Source organism: Anabrus simplex, chromosome 1, assembly GCF_040414725.1.
Source record: "Anabrus simplex isolate iqAnaSimp1 chromosome 1, ASM4041472v1, whole genome shotgun sequence".
NCBI classification, from domain to species: Eukaryota; Metazoa; Arthropoda; class Insecta; order Orthoptera; family Tettigoniidae; genus Anabrus; species Anabrus simplex.
Window position 1 is genome coordinate 250,021,345 of NC_090265.1, and position 23,809 is coordinate 250,045,153.

The 23,809-nt window shown below is 38.5% G+C and overlaps 1 protein-coding gene across 3 annotated transcripts in view; it reads left to right on the top strand.

Annotated features, from left to right (window-relative positions):
* LOC136864568 (uncharacterized) overlaps positions 1 to 23,809 on the top strand; it is a 170,975-nt gene that overhangs the window by 107,176 nt on the left and 39,990 nt on the right. For all 3 annotated transcript variants that reach the window (XM_068226062.1, XM_067141762.2, XM_067141744.2), the window contains exon 6: positions 19,993 to 20,089. In XM_068226062.1, coding sequence (XP_068082163.1) covers positions 19,993 to 20,089 — 97 coding nt within the window. The remainder of the gene's footprint in view (positions 1 to 19,992; positions 20,090 to 23,809) is intronic.

The window sequence follows — 23,809 nt, forward strand, 5'->3', positions numbered from 1 at the left end:
TAGACGCAGGTCACATCGATTCAATTAAGGGTCCATGTTGTATAACCACTGTGTGGCACACACCGATTGGACTGCCTTAATTATACCCAGAGTCCAGAGTTCGTGTTACGAGGGCTGGACCATAACGAATCACTATGATGGTACATGTGGTCTCACATGGAAGCCGAATTTAAGGATTTCCAGACTTTCTTTTCTTTAATAAAATGAGACAATGGTTTCTAGTAAGAATGCCCATCAGGCAGACACGTCAAAGGCTCACCAGTGTTCTAACCTTATATGTAATATAATGATTGTGGTGTCCAGTGGACACGTGTAAATCCAGTAATACCGTTGACATATCAGAATGCTTCAGAATTTCCTGAATAAAATTGGAATCTTTTAAACAGACCTTTCATTCAGAGTAGATAGATTAGAATTACTGAACCCTACCTTTACCTCAGCAAGTGACGAAGAACCCGATACGACCCAAGAGACAGATCTCATGAACTTTGCTGATAGGTAAGAAAGGTAGGTATCCCTAAATATGGACAAAAAGGGTTCAGTAAATATATATAAATATACATACAAGAAAACATAAAGGTACAATAATACTGCTTGAGGAATTCCCCCCTTAATTATTACAGGATAAAATAAAGCTTCACCTACTCTAATTCTCTGAGATCTATTTTCTAGAAATATAGTCACTCATTCAGTCACTCTTTTCTCTAGTCCAATTGCACTCATTTTTGCCAGTAGTCTCCCATAATCCACCCTATCAAATGCCTTAGATAGGTCAATCGCGATACAGTCCATTTGACCTCCTGAATCCAAGACATCTGGTACATCTTTCCCATTTTCACACCAGATAAATGCTGCGGTTGTACCTTAAGACCACAGCTGCTGCTGCCCTAGCCCTTTCCCATCCCCCTGTCACTGAAAACCTTTGATGTGTTACTGCAATATTAAATCACCAGCAAAAAAATGTAAATGTTGTAGTAAGAATTTAAAGGTGAGGGCATGTAAGTCACTGGTAAGACCCCAATTAGAGTATGGTTCCGGTGTATATGGGACCCACAACAGGATTACTTGCTATGAGAGCTGTAATTTATCCATAGGCAAGCAGTCCAGTTTGTCCTCCACGATTTCCTACAAAAGTGTAATACACAAGATAACTTTCAATTGTGATCTATTAAGTGTTTTTAATATAGGCTATATTGAATTTTATTGGCTAAGGTGGGTTTTTAAATTTTCTTCTTTTTCAAAGGAGTTTTATGAATTATAGTCTGGCTCCATGGCTTAATGGTTAGCGTTTTGACCTTTGGTCCCTGGGGTCCCGGGTTCAATTCCCCGTAGAGTCGTGAATTTTAACCATCATTGGTTAATTTTGCTGACACGGGGGCTAGGTGTATGTATTGTCGTCATCATAATTTCATCCTCATCACGAAGCGCAGGCTGCTTACGGGCGTCAAATCAAAAGACTTGCACCTGGCGAGCCGAACATATCCTCGGACACTCCCAGCACTAAAAGTCATACACCAATTCATTTCATTTGTGAATTATATAGATTGTCAATACAGAACATTGTGAATATGAAATTCATAAACTGTAGTAAAATAGTGATATGAAAATGTTGCAAACTTTGGCCTGGGAGGACTTTTTTTTTGCAAGTTCCTTTACGCCGCACTGACACAGATAGGTCTTATGGCGACGATGGGACAGGAAGGGGCTAGGAGTAGGAAGGAAGCGGCTGTGGCGTTACTTAAGGTACAGCCCCAGGATTTGCCTGGTATGAAAATGGGAAACCATGGAAAACCATCTTCAGGGCTGCCAACAGTGGTGTTTGAACCCACTATCTCCCGAATACTGGACACTGGCCATACTTAAGCGACTGTAGCTATTGAGCTCAGTCTGGGAGGCCTTGGGAGTAAAGGAGACGAGCTTCTGGACTGAGCAATATTTCCAAGCTGTCAGTGGAGAGATGAAGAGGAACGAATGAGATTACTAGATGAATAAGCTTGAGTAGTGCTTTTAAAGGTAGAAGTATTCATAACATGCAGATAGACTTTGAATTCAAGGGGACAATTTGGGCAAAAAGAATTGAGACGAGGAATTAAGGGATTGGAACTGTTCATTAAATTTCCTAGTTCTTCGAAATCATTTAAGGGAAGACCAGGTTAACAATTGATAGGGAATCTACCACCTGGGCGGCAGCCCTAAATGCAGATCATTGACGACTGATTGATGGAGATTATGCTGATAAATTTGGTCACCCATCAACTTTACATAAGCTGGGCTGAGTAGCTCAGGCAGTATAGTGATGGCATTCTGAGCCCAACTTGTCAGATTTGATCCTGGCTCAGTTTGATGGTATTTTAAGGTGGTCAAATACGTAAACCACATATTAGTAGAGTATTGACATGATTGACATGCAAGAAAACTCCTGCAGATAAAATTTGTGCATCTCGGCATTTCCGAAAACCGTTAAATTTTTTTTTATTGGGACTTAAAACCAATAGCATTATCATTAACATTACTTAATACTGAGGAAAGTTTACAATAATTTATATTAAAATAAAACTCTTGTTCCTAGATTTATTTTAAGGAATTTTATTTATTTAGTCTGATCCAGGACACCCTAGATTTGCCATAAGACACAGAATAATACACAATAACAATTTTGAGGGAAGATAAAGAAGATTAATGTTTTTAAAAAAAGTGATAGGTTACAATTAACCATGTTAAATGGCATGGACTCCATATAAATGGTGACGAAGAATGGAAACGGAGTATTTGGTGAGTGAGACGACTATCTCGTCTTGTAGACTTCTCGCTAGTTTATATTTTTGTTGCCATGTGACGAAAGATTTGGGAATCGTTCCCCTCGCGCCAAAGAAAAGTCCAGTCACCGTAATTTTTTTAAGGTTATAGATATCCTTTTTCTCATTGTCTACGTCAGTCAGCTGAGAGGCTGAAGATTCAAAGCGTACCATAGGATCAATAATTTCTGCTTCGTTCCTCCGTCTGTCAATCGCTATAATATCAATCCTGCGAGTGCTGCCTCCTTCAGCGATGCAGTGGACTTCTTCGTACACTTCTAGATTTTTGAGATGAACAGCATTAGCAATCGGGTTTCTGATGATGTTATGGCGTTTTTGATCCTAAGCAGTTCTCCTTGAGGGCAACTCCCCAGCACATGTGGTAAGGTTTCATACTCACTGCATTGTCTGTAGTGGCCTGTGCTGGTAGAACGTCCCGGCAGAGTACGTACTGGTGCAACCATTGCGGTCATCTTCAACATCTCCCTCCATTCCGAACAAGTTAAACCATCCCTTCTGGTAACCCAAGAATTAGCAGCAGGGACTTGAGCAAATAACTCAACACCTCTTCCTTTCTGTGGATATGCACACCAAGCTTCAAATTCGCGTGTTCTAAGTATATTGCGCAGTTGTCTAACAGATTTCGATGATGTCTCTTCATTGAGTTGAAGTTCAGATAGGCAGCGAGTTTTTATTGCTGTGAAATTTCGAACAGCATTTACTTGCGAATCATTCACAGCTTCTAGCTTAAGATTGATGTTCAGCTGTTGAAGGTACGATTCCCAAGTAGCGCGCATTAATGCTAACCCTGTATATTTGTGGCTCGAATAGATCATACTTATTACATGTAACTAATCTCAGGATTAGACCCATATTGAAATTTGCTATAAATGCTTACAATATAGTGATTATTTTAATCCACCTATTCAATACAATTCAATGATACACAGTAACAATTTTGAGGGAAGATAAAGAAGATTGTTTTAAAAAAAAGTGATAGGTTACCAATTTGTATTGAATAGGTGGATTAAAATAATCACTATATTGTAAGCATTTATAGATCATACTTGTCGGCGTGTCACTCGGAATTTGTAGAATTTCTTTAAGTGCGCTTCTGATCATGTTGTCGGCTTTTAACAGGCTTGATTTGGGAATTTTCTCAACCAAAACAGTCTGGAAGGGGTATATCAGTGTAGGGCCAATTAGGGTTGGGCAGACCGGAACATTCACTTGTTCCGCAACATTAGGAACTTGAGACGGAGTGTTTCGGTACAGAGTGCCGAGACACGGGACACAGGACACAGGACTGTAACTGCGTCCTAGAGAGAACTTCGAGAGGCAACAGGACATGCTCCGCTTCAGCTGGAATGTGCCTGAACCGAACGTGCTGTGCCAAGGCCGCACTAGATAGATAAGTTGGCCTTGGCTGTCTGCCTATCGATACCGGCTGTGTGCCGCCCTGTGTTGGAGTGTCAACATTTTTTCATCCAGTTATATCTTTAATTCCAAAGCGATGACCCGTAGTTTTCTTGGGCTTAAAAGTTTCCTTAACGTCCAAATTAATTTTTAACGTCAATCCCCGAGAAAGTGTTGAGGGAAATTTTCGAGATATTGAAGAAAGTAAATGGAAGTTGAGAGGGAAGGAATTCGAAGTGCAGAGAGCATAAGGCGGGGGCGCACATTGGGACGCAGGCGAAGCAGCTAAAGCAGATTTTTGTAATCCGCACAAATCATTGCACCATCGCAAGTTGACAGACAGGGCAGGACAGAGCAGAGCAGGCCGGTTCTGCACCTACTTCCGCCTACCTCGCGCAGTCTTCGAAATACAGTTTCCAGCGCGCGTGTCACGCAGTTAGTTAAGAAATGGAGAAAATTACCACAACCATTCAGTCTCACCATGTTTTGTAGGTACTATGTGAATCATGTGGACTGCAATGCAGTATGTACGTATATATGCATGTATGTATGTTCGTGAGAAAATGGCTGAACAGAATTTAATGAAAATCGGTATGTAAATTCGGGGAATAAGGCACTACAGTCTAGACTCTAGGCTATAAATCATTTTATTCACGCTGCGTAACAAGGTAGTTTAGAGAAAGGCCTAAAATGTAATCCAACGAGCAAGTGGCCGTGCAGTTAGGGTCGCGCCTCTGTGAGCTTGCATTCGGGAGATAGTGGGTTCGAACCCCACTGTCGGCAGCCATGAAGATGGTTTTCCGTGGTTTCCTATTTTCACACTAGGCAAATGCTGGGGCTGTACCTTAATTAAGGCCACGCCCGTTACCTTCCCAATCTTCCACCCTTCTTCCGTCGCCGAAAAACCTTCGATTTGTTAGTGCGACGTTAAACAAACAGCAAACAAAATAATGTAATCCTCATATATCTATGAAACAATCCGTGACCCAAGTTCTCGCAACATATAGAATTTAAGACAAAGATCTAATGCTGATTATGGAGAGCATCATCGCCGACTCCGTCGCCGTCATCCATCATCACATTTATGTGAAGAGATAAATACGGAAAATCATTTATCATGTCTTGTCAAATATAAATGCAAACGCGTTCACAACAGATTGTCAATGTTGATTGATTTTAGTATCTTGTGTCTTGTGACAACTAGATGAAAATCTAGCAGTACATTTGTAAATACATGTTTTTCCCTCTCCCCTACTGTGATCCTATTAATGAATTCACCATGCAAGTTGGTCGTCCGGTTAGGATCGCCTTGCTATGAGCTTGCATTCGGGAGATAGGGGGTTCGAACCCCACTGTCGGCAACCGTGAAGATAGTTTTCCGTGGTTTCCCATTTTCACACCAGGCTAATGCTGGGGGGGCTGTACCTTAATTAAGGCCTCGGTCGCTTCCTTCCCATTCCTAGCCCTTTCCTATTCCATCGTTGCCATAAGACCTATCTGTGTCGGTGCGACGTAAAAAATATAAAAAATAATCATGAATTAAATTCTTTGCTTAGTCCATATGAACGCCGAACATCGGTAACATAGAAATATTGTTCAATCTTGTAAACTGGCGAAGGTGGTTGTTTTTATTGCGATTGTCTTAAGCTGAATAACCGCGTTGCCATCAGCACAAGGGAAATTGTGAAGATGACTAACAAAATTAGAAAAATCGCGAATGCTTGAAGAAAAAGAAAAAAAGAGCCTCTTTATACTGGATGCCCCAGTATCACAGAGTCTAAAGAAAATATGTTATTTCTGAAAACCGACGAGACCCTGCGTGGCAATGTGCGCTCACGTCCACTTCGCAATTTCGTAAGCATCGCGCTGTTCTGCTCTGCTCTTCCCTGCTCTGCGGCCAACTGCTTCTCAATGTGCGCCCGGCCTAACAGCACGAAAGTACAACAATGTATTCATCCAGTTATATTTTTAATTCCAAAGCGACGACCCATATTTTTCTTGGGCTTAAAAGTTTCCTTAAAGTCCAAATTAATGTTTAACGTCAATCCCCGAGACAGTGTTGAGGGAAATTTTCGAGATATTAATTACTCACTAATTACTCACAATACAGGCCAATACATTCAACTGGTGAAAATATCCTTGAATTGGTTACTTTTAAACACCTGCACTGCCACTGTAACCGTGTTATATGTATTCAATATTGACCGGAAAAATCTTAACCTAAAAGCAGCCTTTAACGTGATTATTTGGCGCGAATTTCAGTGTTCCGACTGTTCGTTCACGTTCCCTGCAGCTTTATGCTGGACCATGGCCATAACTACACACAGGCACATACCACACAGCACGTTCCGTACAGGCACACTCCCAGTTCCCACTGGCGCGGAGCATGTAATGTTGCCTCTCGAAGTTCTCTTTACACTGCGCAGTTACAGTCCCGCGTCCTGTGCGCCCGCTGCACAGTTCAGCTAGTAGGCGAAGGGCAGTGCATAGTGGCGCTTCTGATGGGACAGCGAGTCAGTGTCTCCGGCTTGCTTGAGAATGTTTCGGAACAATTGACACTCGGTGTTCTGGAACAGCGGAACATAACTGTGCACCGGCACCTTGTGCCGAAACAGGGACATAGTGCCCAACCCTAGGGCCAATAAACTGATTTATTACAGTCAGTTTTTGATGCGGTTGGAGTAAGTGAGTCCTGGTAATCTGATCTAAGTTAGCTTTCACTTTTTCAAGTACCTGATTTTCATTGAAGACTAAAGTCTGTCTGACAGTTGCCCCTAAATATTTTATTTCTTCACTATCATTTATACTTGTAATGTTTCCAGAGACAGTCACGATATCATCAGAATGAAGTTTACCATTTTTAATAATAATGGCATTTGATTTGTCTGCATTTATATGCAAACCTATTTCTTGAAGCAGATTTATGACAGAAGTGACTAGGATTGAAGCTGCTGCTTGATCTTTAGCTATGATCACCAGATCGTCGGCAAAGCATAGGGATGTTAAAGGTACAGTGTTAGGACTCAATTGAAAACCATACATTTCTGATACTTTGATGTCTGTGAGTTCATCAAGGATGTGGTTTATACCCCAGTTAAATAAGAAAGGTGAAATGGGATCTCCTTGCATCACTCCACATTTGATCTTTATCTTATCTGTATGACCACGAGCAGTTTGAACTTGTGTTTTCTGTGTGAAGGTTGACTAGTAACTGCTTAATGGATCTGGGTAGTATAGAGTTCTCTATTGTTGCCTTTAAGTGATTGTGTCCAATACTATCGAACGCTTTGCTGATGTCGAGGAATACTACGCAGCCCAAAATCTTTTTCATTACAGCTGTTCGTAAAATGCCATCAACAATATTCATGTTAATGAAAGAGCCAGGGGTCGTGACAAAACCTCTTTGGAACTGGTTCAAAGGGATGTATTCCCTTCCAATTTTATTAAGGATCTTATTTAATATGCGCCGAATAATGGAGCAAATACTAATTGGTCTCCATTTGGACAGATCATTTTCTTCACCGCCTTTATGTAAAAGAACAGTTCTCGCTGCCTTGAGGACCTCAGGAATGAACCCACTTTCAAATATTCTTCTAATGATATGGGATAAAATATTAGCAGCAAGTGGATCATAAACAGATTTCAATAAAACCTTATCCGGACCTCGGCTAGTGTCAATTGCTATGCTGTTAATAATAGAGAAAACTAGCTCTTGAGATATTGAAATTGTATCATCTAAGGAATCATTCATATAATCAGTATAGGAGTCTCTCATGCAATCATTGTGATGTTTGGGACATCACTGCATGTATTCAGTTATTGCACTATACAATTAATTGATAAGATGTATATATGTAATCACTGATAGGTCATTTTTAAATTAATTTGTATTTATATAGGGTTTTAATCGCCCATTTCACATCATTTCATTTCTTTGTATCGTGGCTATAACGTATTCTGAATGAACCACATATTGGGTAAAGTATTTCAACATCATTCATATTAATAGCTTGCAGTAAATTTTCCAATAGCCGTTGTGAGGTGACCAGAGTCAGCAGGCTAATTTCAGCCCATTTCCAGGAAAAGTACGTCATCAAGGTTACGAGAGACTACCCTCTCCACCTTCTGAAGAGACAGTCGAAACATTATGAATGCCGACTTTTCGAAGTTCGCTACCTGACGCTTTGATTTTACGGGAAAGTTCAGCCTATATGAATGGACGTAATGAAGCAACGTGATGGATTCACAGCAGTACATAGGAGAAGGGATGAGACCTCGAATCTTACTGGACCATGTGACATGGCTGATGGAGGGAGACTTTTGAACCGATATACTTCGAAGACAAAAGCTGGAGAGGACACTCTTATTCTCACTCTGAGACACAGAGACACTCTTACTACGATTCTACGTCTGCACATCGGAGAAGATTTTAACTTAGTTCACTTCGCATCTGAGTATATACTACTCAAAAGTTACTCTCATTGGGACCTGTTATCTCAATGACGAGAGGTAGTCAACGGGAGACCGCTTTTGACTAATGTAGGGGAGGAGAGCTTTTATTATGAATTTAGTTACACTACTGTTCCGTAATACGGAAGAATACAAGTGTATTCTCTCCATGAACATGACCCATGGTGGTTTTGAATTTAAAATTAGGACTCGTTACAACTTTATGTAAGGAGTACAGTAGGAAGTGTTAAAGGCAGGAAAGTCATATTACAGCTAGTGTATTATGCACGAAGCAGAAGTAGGACTGGAATCCAACAACAGATGACGCAACCGGTACAAGAGATCCATCCACCATCAGCTTCAAGATAACAGAGTCTACAAACGGTGAGCTTATGGCATAAGTTACTGCAAGTCTTCGCGCAACAGTTCATTTTCTTAATTTCATTCAATTTTTCTTTTGCTTCTGTAAGTTCAGATTTCGTTAATACGCTGTTACGTCACTTTTTCATCCTAATAAATAGCTGTTTTAATTTGTATTTTATGAAATGATTATTAATGATCCTTAAATTCCAAGTTAGTGTACTTAATGGTTAGTGTCCCGTCACCCTACCCCTGCGAGTTTTTTGAGTCTCATGACGTATTATTATTATTAATTATCAAGTTTCGTTTTCAAGCCATAAGCTTGAAGGCTGGCGCCCATGGGATATTGTTTTTGGAGAAACAATGAGATATTATTTATTTATATTAATATTAAAGTGACCCGTCACGTTATAATTTTGTCACACATCTGTGGGCCGCGTGGGTACGTCACATCATTAGGAGTTTCAAATCTGTTCCTAAAATATCCTTCAACAACATCTTTCTCTAGTTTCAAATTATTAGTTCTTTTGCCACTTAAAATTTTTCTAATTGCTTTCCTCCTTTGGTAAAAATATTCATATTGAGTCAGTTCATACTCGAATTTAGCTTTCCGACGTTTACGATCATTCTTAGAGGATGTCTGTGGGTTACTGGAGGTTTTATATTGTCGGTTGTTTTTGTAAGTGCCACGTTTACGAGCTTCAATATATCTAGTAACATGACTCTTTGGACCTGGCAGTAGGTCTGTAGCTGTGGCAAGGAAGTTTACAAAATTAGTGACTTGTTCATTGAATTCAGCATCATTCAATTCATGCTGAAAAATACCTAGCCATTTACTCAGTTCATCATGGTAAGGTTTATTATTTTGCTCTCTTTGATCAGAGGTTATTTCCAACTTCGTTGACTGACCATTTTTACTAGAAATAGGGATAGAATCTGAAGGTGGAATCTTAGACTGGCTAGGTGTGGTCATAGATGGATTCAACAAGCAGGCTCTGTATTGCTCTGGGTGTGATTTACTTATATGTGTCTTAAGACCTTTATACATTTGCCCGAAAAATTGACATTGTGTTTTGTTATGAGTGGTACTCTTATTGGTGTCATTTTTAGCCATAGTACAGGATGTATAACCTCGTTAATATTGTTACAGATTATATTTGTCAATGATGATAATTTATTAGGCCTATAGACACTATTACTATGAAACTGTAGAATATATCAGAAAGTAGGGATGTGTAAAATATTAGGTCTTATAAATACAAACAATGAATTGAAGATATCATAGTAGGATATTTAAAGAGAGTTAAGAGATGGCAAGAAGAGAGGAACAAAAAATATTGAGAACATAGCCTAATTCAGAGGTTGAATGATTAATGGACATAGAACACTTATATGATAACAAGATGCTTCCTCAGTAATTTGTTGGAATTACTGCAAAAATTCAGCTCACTTATTTAGTGAAAATTTTCTATAATGGGAGCACAGGTATGATAGATAACATCAATTGGGGCACTATACACCTCAATACGCCACACAGTACATGAATAAGCCTATAAATAAGCACAGTTCAGTGTGTTAAACCACTAATGCCACCCACTTGGATTAGGAAGGTTTCCATCATGGCCTTCTTCAATTATTTTAGTTGTAGGAAAGTTTGACTATGTTGTAATTATGTTAATTACTTTATTCATTACCTACATAATTTTTCCTGACTTGAGACCCTCACATTCTTACCTGTTATAGTATTGTACCTTATGTTACGATTGACGTCAGTTTACATGAATATAGATCGGAAGAAAAATGGCGCAGATCAGCTTCAAACGTTGAGAATGCACGGAATAACTTTTTATGACAAGTTCACCGCAATTAGGAGGCAGTGCCTGGCGAGATGGAAAGGAAACTCTATGAGAAATGAACCCTTGTACGTAAGAAAAAAATTGAAAAACGTTCTATTATTATCTACTTTGGCAAGAAGATTTTTCGTCGTAAACGAACTGTGAATTGCAACTACCTGACCAGAAGATTAGCTGACATAATCAATATAACCATAATAGGAGCCATACGAAGGAAGAATCCAGAAACAAACTACTGGAAAATACGTAAAAACGGCAGGGAAACACTCATAATAGATTTCAAATACTGTACGGAAGAAGAGGTGTTGGAATACGGCATTCGTAAATGAGGCCTACACTGACTTAATAAACGGCCAAATTTTCATCAAATTATACGTATAGCCCATTTATAAGATTTAAAGAACATTATTCAGACAACATAGAAAACCAAAGAAGAACCAGTTTCATCATCATCATCATCATCATCATCATTTCCCTTTATCCAGCTGTAGCCGGGTAGGGGCAAATATGGTTCCTCTCCACTTTCTTCGGTCTTTCCACCACTCCTCCTCCAACACTGTGTCCCAGTCCAGGTTTCTTTCTATAATGCTGCGTTGGATGGTATCCTTCCATCTCAATCGTGGTCGTCCACGGCCTCTCCTTCCTTGGATTTGCATTTCCATCACCTTTTTTGGCATTCTTTCGTCGCTCATTCGCTTTATGTGCCCAAACCATCTTAGTCGGCTCTTCTCTATTCTATCATTCATTTTTTCCACTCCAATTTCTTCCCGGATTTTCTCGTTCCTTATTTTGTCTCGTCTACTCTTCTGTATCATACTCCTCAAGAATTTCATTTCGGCTGCCTGTATTCGACTCTCATCCTTCTTTGTCATTGTCCAAGTTTCTGCTCCGTAAGTTGTTATGGGTACGTAATACATCTTGTACATAGTATCCTTTGCTTCCATTGGCACATCTTTGTCCCATAACATATTTCTTACACTATGATAGAAACAGAGGAGCGGCTACGAAAGGCGTCTGTCTCCATGTTAGGGGCGGCCTAATTTTGAACCTGGCAGTAGGTATAAAATGCCTTTGGGTGTGGCGAGCCCATCGTAACAATAGCCTATATGGACAAAGCAAATATGGTGCCTTGTTTCTAGAACCAGTTTATGAAAATAAAATTGAATCTGAGCAGTATCTTTAGAGGAAAAGAAATATAAATACAGTTAGACAAAGTCCTTGGAAGAGCTCTATATACTGAAAATTAAGATGTATTCTGTCAATTTAATTATATTTTTTTGTTGCATGGAAATTGGACATGAAATGGAGCTAGCCTAAAGCGATGGAGGAAGGCTAACCAGATCATCGTAAGCTCAAGCCTGAAGACCTAGAGATCCAGCATGACGTAATCCAGTGCAAGGCTAGACGTTCCGAGATGCCGTGAGGAGGAAGAAGAAAGCAACGTCAGACCTAGGATGGCATGAGATAAGTAACATTTTAAGAAATTTAACTGTAAAGTATTTCATTTAGTATAGTATAATTGTAGGAATGCTGTAGTGCCAAATATATGACCTGTTTGTACCATTGTGTGAATTCTAAGGCATATGCCGGAGAAGATAACCACAGATACGTATTATTTATGTGTAGTAATATACTGCCGTGCTCATAAGTTTGATATGAGGTTAATGTGAGCAGTATCGCGAAGAGAATTATGATGTTTTTGCAGCTATATGCTTACGAGAACGTTGTATATTAAACTAGGCAAGGCTAAGATATGAAAGTGCAGTATATAATAATAATAAACCTAGGCTACCCAATGATCAGATTGAATAACGAGGCCGATATCGTCCATATTTACGATGAGTTGAAATAAACAGTAGCAGCTTGCGATGTTATGAAAAATTAAGGTAAAAGAAATGTTTTACTGCGACGTGGTAGACATTATGAAGAAGCTGAGTAGAGATATTGATTTTTATGCGGAGGAATCACAGTAATTAAAAGCAGAAATGATAATATGTTGTTGGAGATTTGAGATGTTGAATAGGTAAGTAAATGATTGAAGGAAATAGGTGCGAATTTATGCTTAGCTACAGTTATGTTGCGATTGAAAATGAGGCAAGCAGTGGAATTAAGGCCTAGATACGTGAATATATTAAGTGTAGCAGTGAGGTTAAATGGTCAATTGGTCGAACTTAAATGAAATATGGAGATAGGTTGATCGTAATTTACATGTATTTGAAGTGCATATGGAAAAGAGATATAATCGCCTAGTAATATATTTGTCTCCCATAGTGAATATACAGCATTGGAGCACGCGTCAACCTGAAAATGGTAAAATTAGTAGGCAGTAGAAGGAGTAATTTTAATTGAATATACACATAATAATTAATTGATCGGTACGATTCTGACAGGTTATGACGGTTGAAGAAAATGGAGATGGCACTCGTAAATGAAGATATTTAATTTTGGCACATATTTTTAATATATAAGGATGTTGGAATTAATATTTTTGGTTAGGATTAATTTCTTTTAGATACTTAAAATGGCATTTTGAAGCCATAATTGGAAAGAGTTACTTATCTCATGCCATAAACAAGTCAATACGCAAATTCCCAAACCAATTCCAAAGAGTACTGCAAATAGACCTAAAGGAAAGAAAGACCACTCCCTCCTTTAATAAGAGCAAATCCTAATTGTCCCCATGATGAAATAAAATGATGAAATGTGGTCACGCAGCAAAAATAATAATTGCCCAAATGAATTAAAGATACCTGCCCAATTTTAATTATGTTAATTCGTTAATTTGAGTTGTCAAGAAAGATAATATGTGATATTCGAATTTACTTTCCTATATTACCAAAGATGATCTTTATTTTGTTAATTATAGTATTGGCATGCTAATAAATTAGTTTTAAGATTATTCTAGCGTTTATTTTCAAAGGTAGAGATAGGAAGATTAGTTGTAAGGATATATTTAGACTGGTATTTCAGAGTCATGATATTTAAAGGCTTATATTAATTCTACGGTAGGATTTCAGAGTAAATGAGTAACATATTGAAGTATACAACCTCTTCAACGGAACTTACGAAGGTAAATAGTATTTTTGAATATACATAAATGTTTTTACCCTGAGATATTGACGTAATATGGACATGCAACCACCGCACTTGATTGGTATATCCATCCCCGATTTCGGATAGTTAATTAGCAACATTTAAGTGGAAATATTGCACGGGCAACGTCATATTAAATTAGTACTACAACTTGAGGTGAAGTATGAGGAAGTACAGCGCGATGGTGATACCTATATTTTTATCAGTCCAACCTGGAACTTGGTAAGAATTAGGACTACGAGGCCAGCAAAGGTTACATTAGATTTATCACCCATTCGTGAGGCAAAATTGAAGAGAAAGGCACCGTAGGGCATGTTGCAGTATTAATATTATTTTTACAACCCACTAACCACTTTTACGGTTTTCTGGAGACATCAGAGTGGCAGTATTTTGTTCCGTAGCAGTTCTTTTACTTGGCAGAAAATCTGCAGACACTAGGCTGGTGAATTTGAGCACCTTCAAGTGCCAGTGAACTGAACCAGGATCAAACCCACCACCATCTTTTGCTCAGAAAGCCAGCACAATCAGAACATTGTGGTTATTTGTCAGGTTATCCAAGTGGCACCACTTCAAAAGGTCTTAAAACTGGTAACTGATAGCATATATTCGTCATCACTTTGTCAAATTAGAATTGAATTCACTGTTCAGATATAAATGTTAAAGAAATGAAATGTGAATAGTTTCATAATAGAATCGGTCTTTTTTTAAAGGGCGTAAGTTAAGAAAACCAACTTAGTGGGAAATTAAAAAAAAAAAATTTAGAAAAGAAAAGAAAAGAAAAGAAAAGATGTTCACCATACTGGGGGACTATGGGATTCAGGGTAGATTATTAAATTCAATCAGTCATTTATATTGACAATTGGGCTGCAGTGAGAATTGATGGTAGAATGAGTTCTTGGTTCAGGGTACTTACAAGTGTTAAACAAGGCTGTAATCTCTCACCTTTGTTGTTCGTAGTTTACATGGATCATCTGCTGTAAGGTATATAGCAGCAGGGAGGGATTCAGGTAGGTAGAAATGTAGTAAGCTGTCTGGCCTATGCTGATGATGTGGTCTTAATGGCAGATTGTGTCGAAAGCCTGCCATTGAACTTGAAAATCGGTGCAATGAGTATGGTATGAAAACTAGCCTTTTGAAGACTAAATTGATGTCAGTACATAAGAAATTCAACAGAATTGAATGTCAGTTTAGTGATAGAAAGCTGGAACAGGTAGATAATTTCAAGTATTTAGGATGTGTGTTGTCCGAGGATGGTTACCCTACCGCTCATTAATTTCAATACACCCAATAATTGGCATCTAGTTCTCTGTAGATAAGGTCTAATACCGTGCGTACGGTTGAGGAAGCAAAGGAATAGTACAGCAGTTGTACACATGTCATAATTTTTGTTTGTGGCCATCGAGATACAAATGTATCCAACAAACAATTTTGTGTACATAAACATTATCTACGTACCGGATATGTGTGTTTATCTATTTGCCGACGGACGCCGCATTTGGTGCACCTGGGTTGTTCCCTATAGTGATGTGATATCTGCAGCGAACGGCAAGCATTGCTACGATACGTAACATGTGGTTCCTGCATGTCAGTTCCTTCGTGACAGGTGAAGTGTGCACATTGCTAGTATGGCTCCATGAGTGGAGATATCCATAGAAAAACGTGCTGCAATTGTAACACTTAGCCATGCAGGTTTATCTATTCGCCAAATTGCGAAAGAATGTAGTGTATCTATTGGGGGAGTGCAATACAGCCTTCACCGCCAGAAGACAACAGGTAGCAGTAAGGACATACCACGACCAGGACGACCTTGTAAATCAAGTAAAAGTGATGATAAATATATCAGAATTACCGGTAAGAGAAATCATTTCAAAACAGCGCCCCAAATTCGTGCAGAATTGGTAGAAATTAACACGACAACAATATCTGTTGCAACAGTAAACAGGAGACTGATTGAAGAGGGCTTGAAAGGATATGTCACAGCAAGGAAACCCCTTCTAAGACCCATAAATAAACAGAAGAGACTTGAATGGGCTAGAAAACATCATAATTGGACATCGGAAGAGTGGACGAAGGTATTATTCACGATGAATCAAAGTTCGAGATTTTTGAAACCCGAAGGAGAATATTTGTTCGCCGATTTGTAGGGGAAACGGTAGCCCAGCAGTGTGTTCTCCCTACAGTTAAACACGGTGGAGGTTCTATTATCGTTTGGGGATGTTTTGCCAGAGATAGAATTGGCGACATTGTGAAAATAGAAGGATGTAGGGATCAGAAGTAGTACCACCGCATACTTCAGTATCATGAAATACCAAGTGGATTGCGCTTAATAGGGAAAGGGTTCACCTTACAACAGGATAATGACCCAAACATCGGTCAGCATACTGTAATAACTACATTACATCAAAGGAAAAACAGAAAGTACTGATAGATATCGTATGGCCGTCCCAAAGCCCCGACTGTAATCCCATTGAAATGGTCTGGGATGAAGTGGACAGACGTTTCAGGGAAGTTAATATATCCACCAAGGAACATCTCTGGAATAGTGTTAAGAATGTGTGGAATCATGTAGATTCACAATACGTACAAAAACTGATTGCCCGCATGCCTCGAGTTTGTGAGGCAATCATTAAATCCAAAGGAGGATACTTTGATGAAAGTAAAATATAATGGTTGTGATTGTATTATATATGTGTAAGTTAATATCATTATTTATGTGAGAAATAACGTTTGATTTCTGTTGTAAATGTGAAATACCAGGGTGTATTGAAATTAATGAGTGGTAGTGTATATAGTGTGATTGAATCAAGGTGCAATAAAGCTAATGCAATGAGCTCACAGTTGTGATCAACAGTATTGTGTAGGAAGGAAGTCAGCTCCCGAACGAAACTATCTGTACATCGGTCTGTTTTCAGACCAACTTTGCTTTACGGGAGCGAAAGCTGGGTGGACTCAAGATATCTTATTCATAAGTTAGAAGTGACAGACATGGAAGTAGAGAAAAATGATTGCTGATACAAACAGGTGGGAACAATGGCAGGAGAGTACTCAGAATGAGAAGATAAAGGCTAAGTTAGGAATGAACTTGATGGATGAAGCTGTACGCATAAACCTGCTTCGGTGGTGGGCTCATGTGAGGCGAATGGAGTAAGATAGGTTACCTAGGAGAATAATGGACTCTGTTATGGAGGGTAAGAGAAGTAGAGGAAGACCAAGGCGACGATGGTTAGACTCAGTTTCTAATGATTTAAGGATAATAGGTATAGAACTAAATGAAGCCACAGCACTAGTTGCAAGTAGAGGATTGTGGCGACGTTTAGTAAATTCACAGAGGCTTGCAGACTGAACACTGAAAGGCATAATGGTCTTTAATGATTATGTATGTATGTATGTATGTATGTATGTATGTAGAAAAGTACCAGGAAAAAAAAAGTCTGCTCATATGAACTGGAATATAGGTGCCCCTTGATTGGTGTATACAGTACATGTAACATGAATACAAATACATGGAATGTTATGGGCATTTTAAATGTGAAAACATCCACCCTTAAAAAAAATTAGTCTCATAGGAAGAAGGCACAGAACAAATTGTTGATATTTGACCACATTTGTGAATTAAATGTTGCAAAAACGACTCCAAGCCACAGGAAATGAACAAAATACTTTTAAACTTGCAAAAGAAACATAATAGAAATATTGGAAAAGGTACATAAAACTCAAGTCTTTTCACTTGGGGTGAACTGTTTCTCAGTCATCGTCATGTGCTGTACTACTGCCAGTAGTCTAGCTCAAAAGTTCCTCGTAGAATTGCATATGCTCACTTGGAATGTACTGCTGCATCTTTTTTAAGCCTTGAGAATTTTTTGCACTTTAATTGGCATTCGTCTTGCTGGTTAGGCAGGGTTTGTTGGTGGAGGAACAGGTTCTCGCTGATCTCCCATGAAGAATTTGTGACTCGCTAACCCTTTGATACATGTCGAACCTTTGATGTACCCAGCTATGGCACTCAAATACTGCTGATTGCAGAGTTATATCTGTCACATCTTGGCTTGCTCCTTGTTTCTTCAGAAACAGCCTTCTTCATATAATATTTTGTTCACCAGCCTTTAAAGTCCAGAATGTCAGTTGTGTCAACTTTTGTAACTGTAAATTTACCGGGTTTTGTACTACTTTGTTGAATGTGCTGTGTTATTTGATGAACAGTAACAATCCTGTCATTCTGTCGAAGCTTCTTTGAAATGACTCCATGATCACACAGTAAAAACCTGTGTCCTCTCACTGGGAAATACTGTTGAATAAGGTTGAAATGTCCAGAATCTGTCAGTGAAAGTAGGAATCTAGAGATCGTTTGGTTTTTGTTCTGCCCCGTGCAGTTATCATAGAACAGTCAAAGCTCTGTGATATTTTCATGGATAGACTTCAGATAATCAAATAAAAAGGAACACACTCCATTAGCACCCTTTCCACTGGTTCCTTCGTGATAAACATCCAAGTGCTTGATCCCTTTTTTATGTCTGGAATGCCGAAAACATTGACTGAGATCTTTCTGAGATAAAATAGATTGTGTATTGGTACTTTAGGCAGGCTAATATTTGTCATATACTATAATCAATTGCGAGGGATAACGTGTGTCTCCATTGGCTTCATCTGATTTTTTATAGGTGAGAGCAGAGTAAAATTTTCTACTTTGGTGCTGGTATATCGTAAGTTCTGCAGCTGCTGCGCGTTTTGCTGTAACGTTGAGATGTGGTGATCTAAGCTTCAGTTTCAACTCTTACATGTACAGCAGGTGTCTACATGAGGCTGCCCAAATCGATAGTTGAAATTCTCCTCAAAATAATTCTGGTAGAAATAGTAACTTATTTTGGTATCAGGATGCTTGTCTACGAACAACTTCCACATCATTTTGACATCTAAATTTGCACTAAGGCAAAACACCTTTGTAGAACAGTAGTGTGATTCCTGCAATGAGAAGGACTTAATATGCTCCCTTACTTAATCATGGAAGAGGGAAGACTTACAAACTCCTTTACCCCTCTTGACTTCTGGAGTTTTGCCAGCAAGCTTCAGCAGTCTTATTCTTCAAACTCGCTTTTCACTGATGTAAAAAACTGCGAGGAAAGCTTTCATACATACCTCTTCCCGAGATGTGCCTACTACCTTGGTAATAAAAGCTAGAAAAAAGTACTACCACAGGCTGTTAATTTTTTCTTGGGCGTCTCTGTTTGATTGGTGTACAATCTATTAGCCGTTGAAGGAACAGGTCTTGCTCATTATTAGTTGAAATATCGTAAAATGTTGTAAAAATGTCTGCAGTTTTCTTCTCCAAGATATTCTAAAAAAAATTTCTTGCACCTGGGAACATACAAGGGAATGCAACCAAGGATGTAAAACATGGCTGTGTTCACTGACGGTAACGTACTATGTAGCTTAATTTGATATGATAACAAGTACCAGTTGAAACATACATATCTGTAGACGATGCATAAGCAAATTACCAGTTTACCTGCAAGATAACCCAGGTGTTTTGGACTGAATTGGATTCCCATTGTGATTTATGTAGGCTTCGCCTTTCAACCAAAATACTTCTATTTTCGTGATTTTGTAACAAAGTGGATTTCATCCTTTCCTTCTTTTTCACGTCTTATCTTCAGTATCACTGTTAACACATTCATCATCACACATTTCGCTCTTAGTAAACAAACCACGAACTCGGAAGACACGAGGCAGCTCTTCAACTGTTTGCACTCACTGGACCACTGCCAACTCTTCAGTCTTAAAAGGGCACATATCAGTGACTTACTCCCATTTAAAACAAAATGTGATTTTCAATTCCATGTTTCAAGGCAACCGAACGTGTTACAGACACCCTTTTAAACACAAATGATAGATCTACCCTCATAATGTATGAACCACTATAAAACACGAAATAGCCAAAGTATTGACTTATGCCCTTTTTAAAAAGATTGATTCAATTACAGAAACCATACACAGTTTATGAATTATTTTAATTTTAATGAACTTTGCAGATTGTAGCAAGGTGGAAACTGAAAACAAAAGAGACAACAATGCTGGTGATCATAACAAGAGTGGAGAGCCTAAACATCATGATGAAAAAATAAATAGGTAAGTGTCTAAAAGTAATAGTTGGTTCAGTATCATTCTATTAAGTCTTCATGGCCTTCTTCTGTGTAACTGTTGAGGTAATGCATGGATCTCTTGTTTGAAGACTTAGTTCTTATTTAATAACTGAAATGTGAGGTTGAACAAAATGTATATGTTATGTCCTTGTTCCGTATTCGTGCCTGTGGAGCTTCTGCAACCTTCTGATTTTCCTGAAACTGTCCTTTCCTTAATATTAACTGATGCAAACTCATGAAACTGATGCCATATATGGTTCACTGTTCCAAGAGTTCACAATGGATTTTGTTGTTTTACCATGGTGATTGTTGAGCAAATGTCTGTTATCTAATTTAATGGCTGTGCTGTAGAAAGAGTGAATATGACAAGATATTTCCCCTTTGTGACTGTTGTTGTTTTAAGGGGAAAATAGCATGATTATCTGCCTCCCCCTCCCCCTCCCAATAAAATGCTCATCAGAAAATTATACTTGACTTAAATGCACAACCTACCATTTTTTTTTTTTAAATGAGCATCTGTTTTATAATTCTATTCTGACTTCCAGAGTGTGTAGTGGGATTCAGTGCAGTTCATGACATAAAACCAAGGTCTACACAATGGAGCAAAAGTCAGTAACTTCCTCTATGGTGGCTATAATCCATGCGTAGAGTATTTTCTGTTATTATATGTCGATGACTTTCTCAAATGGTTCTTTTTCAGCCACATGTAGGCACTGTTTTACAGGGATCTTTATTTCATAACTGTGCAAGAGCACCACTCAAGCGACATTACATTATGTGTTACACATAGCATAAAATTCACATCATGGCTTATTTCCTCACCCTTAGGTACTTGAACTATTGAGGTCTTCCTCTCTCAGATTATCCACAGAATTCTAATATTAAGTGTAGGCATTATAACATAGCACAGTGCATCATGAACAACCACCAGTTCAGGGAAGATTGCCCACATTATAAGTAGATTATGAATATGAAATGTTATCCTCTCATATCTGAAGCTCAGGAACAATAAATTTGTTATGACCTTTATCGACTTCAAGACAGCCTACAACTTGATTGATCAAATTGCCCTAACACTGAATTAATTTGACTTGGACAGCAAAACAAGAGTGATTATCCAACAGACTCAGACACTGATACACTGAAGTTCAAGCGAGATATCATCCACCTTCAAAGTCAGGGTGGGAGTTAGGCTGGGTGATGGGCTTTTGTCCCTGCTCTTCATCTGTTTCCTCAAGAAAGTCATCTGCAAGTGGTGCAAAGAAATGGCCAATAAAGGGCTCGAATATGGGGTCAGACTGGGCTATAGCAACTGAGCCCTGCAATTGACTATCTTGTCCTGCAGATGATCTTTTTTTTTCTTATTCCCTTGACACAACCACAAAAATATTAACCATCTTAAAGTACAAGCAGTAAAGGTGGGCCACCAAATCTCCTTCAGAAAAAATTGAATTAATGGTGAAAGTCAAGTTAACACCTGGAATGCTAGTGGTGGTACAAATGGGTAGAAAAGTTTAAGTACCTAGGCGAATGAATAGAACCCAACATCTCTGGGAAAAAAAAAATGTCAAGAAAAGAAAAAGAAGCCTGTACTAGAAGTGCCAGCTGTTACAGATTATCTGTAATGATTACAGATTTCACTTCGCGATTATGGTCAAAGGGGAAATTATTACGGAAAAGCAACATTATCATGATAACAAATCATTTCTACAAAAAAAAGGAAAGGAGTAAAAAATTTTCAATCCCTTAGAGCATTACTGGTCAACCCTCCTCGTTTCAGTGTTTGTAAGTTGACAACTAAACATACTCGGTGGTTATTTGGGCGTCACTTTCTTTTGTTTCCCGCGAGCGTTGTGAAATAATGGCCAGCTACATAGATATACGCTGCTGTCTTAGCTAGAATGACGCATCAAGTCTGCCGTGAAGTAGGCTGTACTCCTTGCTCTGCTGTTCTCCAGTGCGCGTGTTCGGCTCTCTCTTTGTTGTGTGCATAGACGTGAGTGGTACATTTAGCGCATTTCAATTCTAATTATCCTAATCATTGGTTTGAAAAAAATTAGTGATTGGTTTTGTAAAATGAAGCGGAGCAATTGTCAAATTTCATCTTCTTCTAAGAAGACAGCAGTGTTACAGAAATGTTGAGACTGTTACACAAATGAATGGCCATGCCTACTTGCTACATGTGTTAGTGAAAACCATGTATTCTGCAGTGTGTGTTCGTGCGATTTCCCTGTGGCTCACGGTAAAACCCAGTCTGTTTCGTCATTTTTCGTAAAAAGTAATGAAACTGCAGTGACAAATGCCAAATTGCTGTTCACATAATTTCTTTTGGAGCATAATATTTCATTATCATCCTTTTCAGACCATGCTGGAAATTTATTTAGATCAATGTTCTCGGATTTTAAAATATCTCAGAAATATGGTTGTGCAAGAACTAAAACCTCTGCCTTAGTTCAATACACGGCAGCTGAGGCAAAAAAAGGAAAGAAGTGAACTTTTGCAAATAATGTCTTTTTATTTGGCTACTGATGGTAGTACGGATACAAATGCAGTTAAACTTTATCCTATAGTTGTCTCTTTCTTTAATGTCCAGATAGGCCAAATATCAACTCTTCTATTGTCATTGTTAGAGACTACTGACAACACATGCGAGGTAATTTTCTCTGTTATTATTAGTGAATTGTCTTCTTTAGCCATTCCATGGGAAAATTGCATTTCTTTTTCATCTGACAGTGCATACACAATGACAGGGGCAAATAAAGGTGTTGCCAAATTTGTGAAGTACAGACATTCTTTTATTTATGTCCCGGGTTGTTCATGTCATCTCATGCACACCTGTGCACAAAAATCAGCAGCCCAATTACCAGTCAATGTAGAGAACTTTTTGGTTCAGGTATATTACTATGTTGACAAGAGTTCTAAAAGGCAAAACATGTTGAAAGTATATCAGGCTGTTTGTGGCACAGAGGGTCATAAAATTTTGAAATATGTAAGTACCCGTTGGCTCTCGCTTCTTAAGTCTATTAATCGAGTTCTTGAGCAGTGCTTTGACACTCATGTTTTGTAGTGAGCCCCAGCATAAAAATGAGAGCACCAAGCAGTTTAAAACTAAAATCTTTCTTTAAGACCCACACACAAAACTGTTTTGCTACTTCAGAGTACACTTCCTGTCATTAACTTGAATTTATTTCTGCAAGAAGATGCTCCAACCATACATCTTCTTAGGAGGAAACTTACTTTTCTTTTAACTGAGCTATTGGTCAGATTTGCTCAGCCATGTTCTATTCGGTCAGAATCTACCTCCCTTTTGAGTATTGAATTCAAGAAGAGGAAATACCAGAAAGCTAATGGGGACTTGATAATTGGAACAAAACCCAGGGCATACTTGAAAGATAATGACTGTGATGAAGAGATGTTTTATAATTCTGTAATAGTTTCATATGGCAGCTTGCAGTTATATTATCAGCAAATTTCACCTCGATGATGAATTTCTTCATCATGCCGAAGTTGTAGCCATCTCTCTCAGAATAAAGGTTTCTTATTCATCTCTTGAGTATTTTGTTTGAAGATTTCCAATTTTGGTGAAGGAAAGTGAACATGACAAACTTGAAGAGGAATTTGCAGTTTATCAGTGTGATACTTTTCCTGAATATATTGTACATAGACCTAACATTGATGTGAACTGGGGCAACATTGCAGAGCTTAA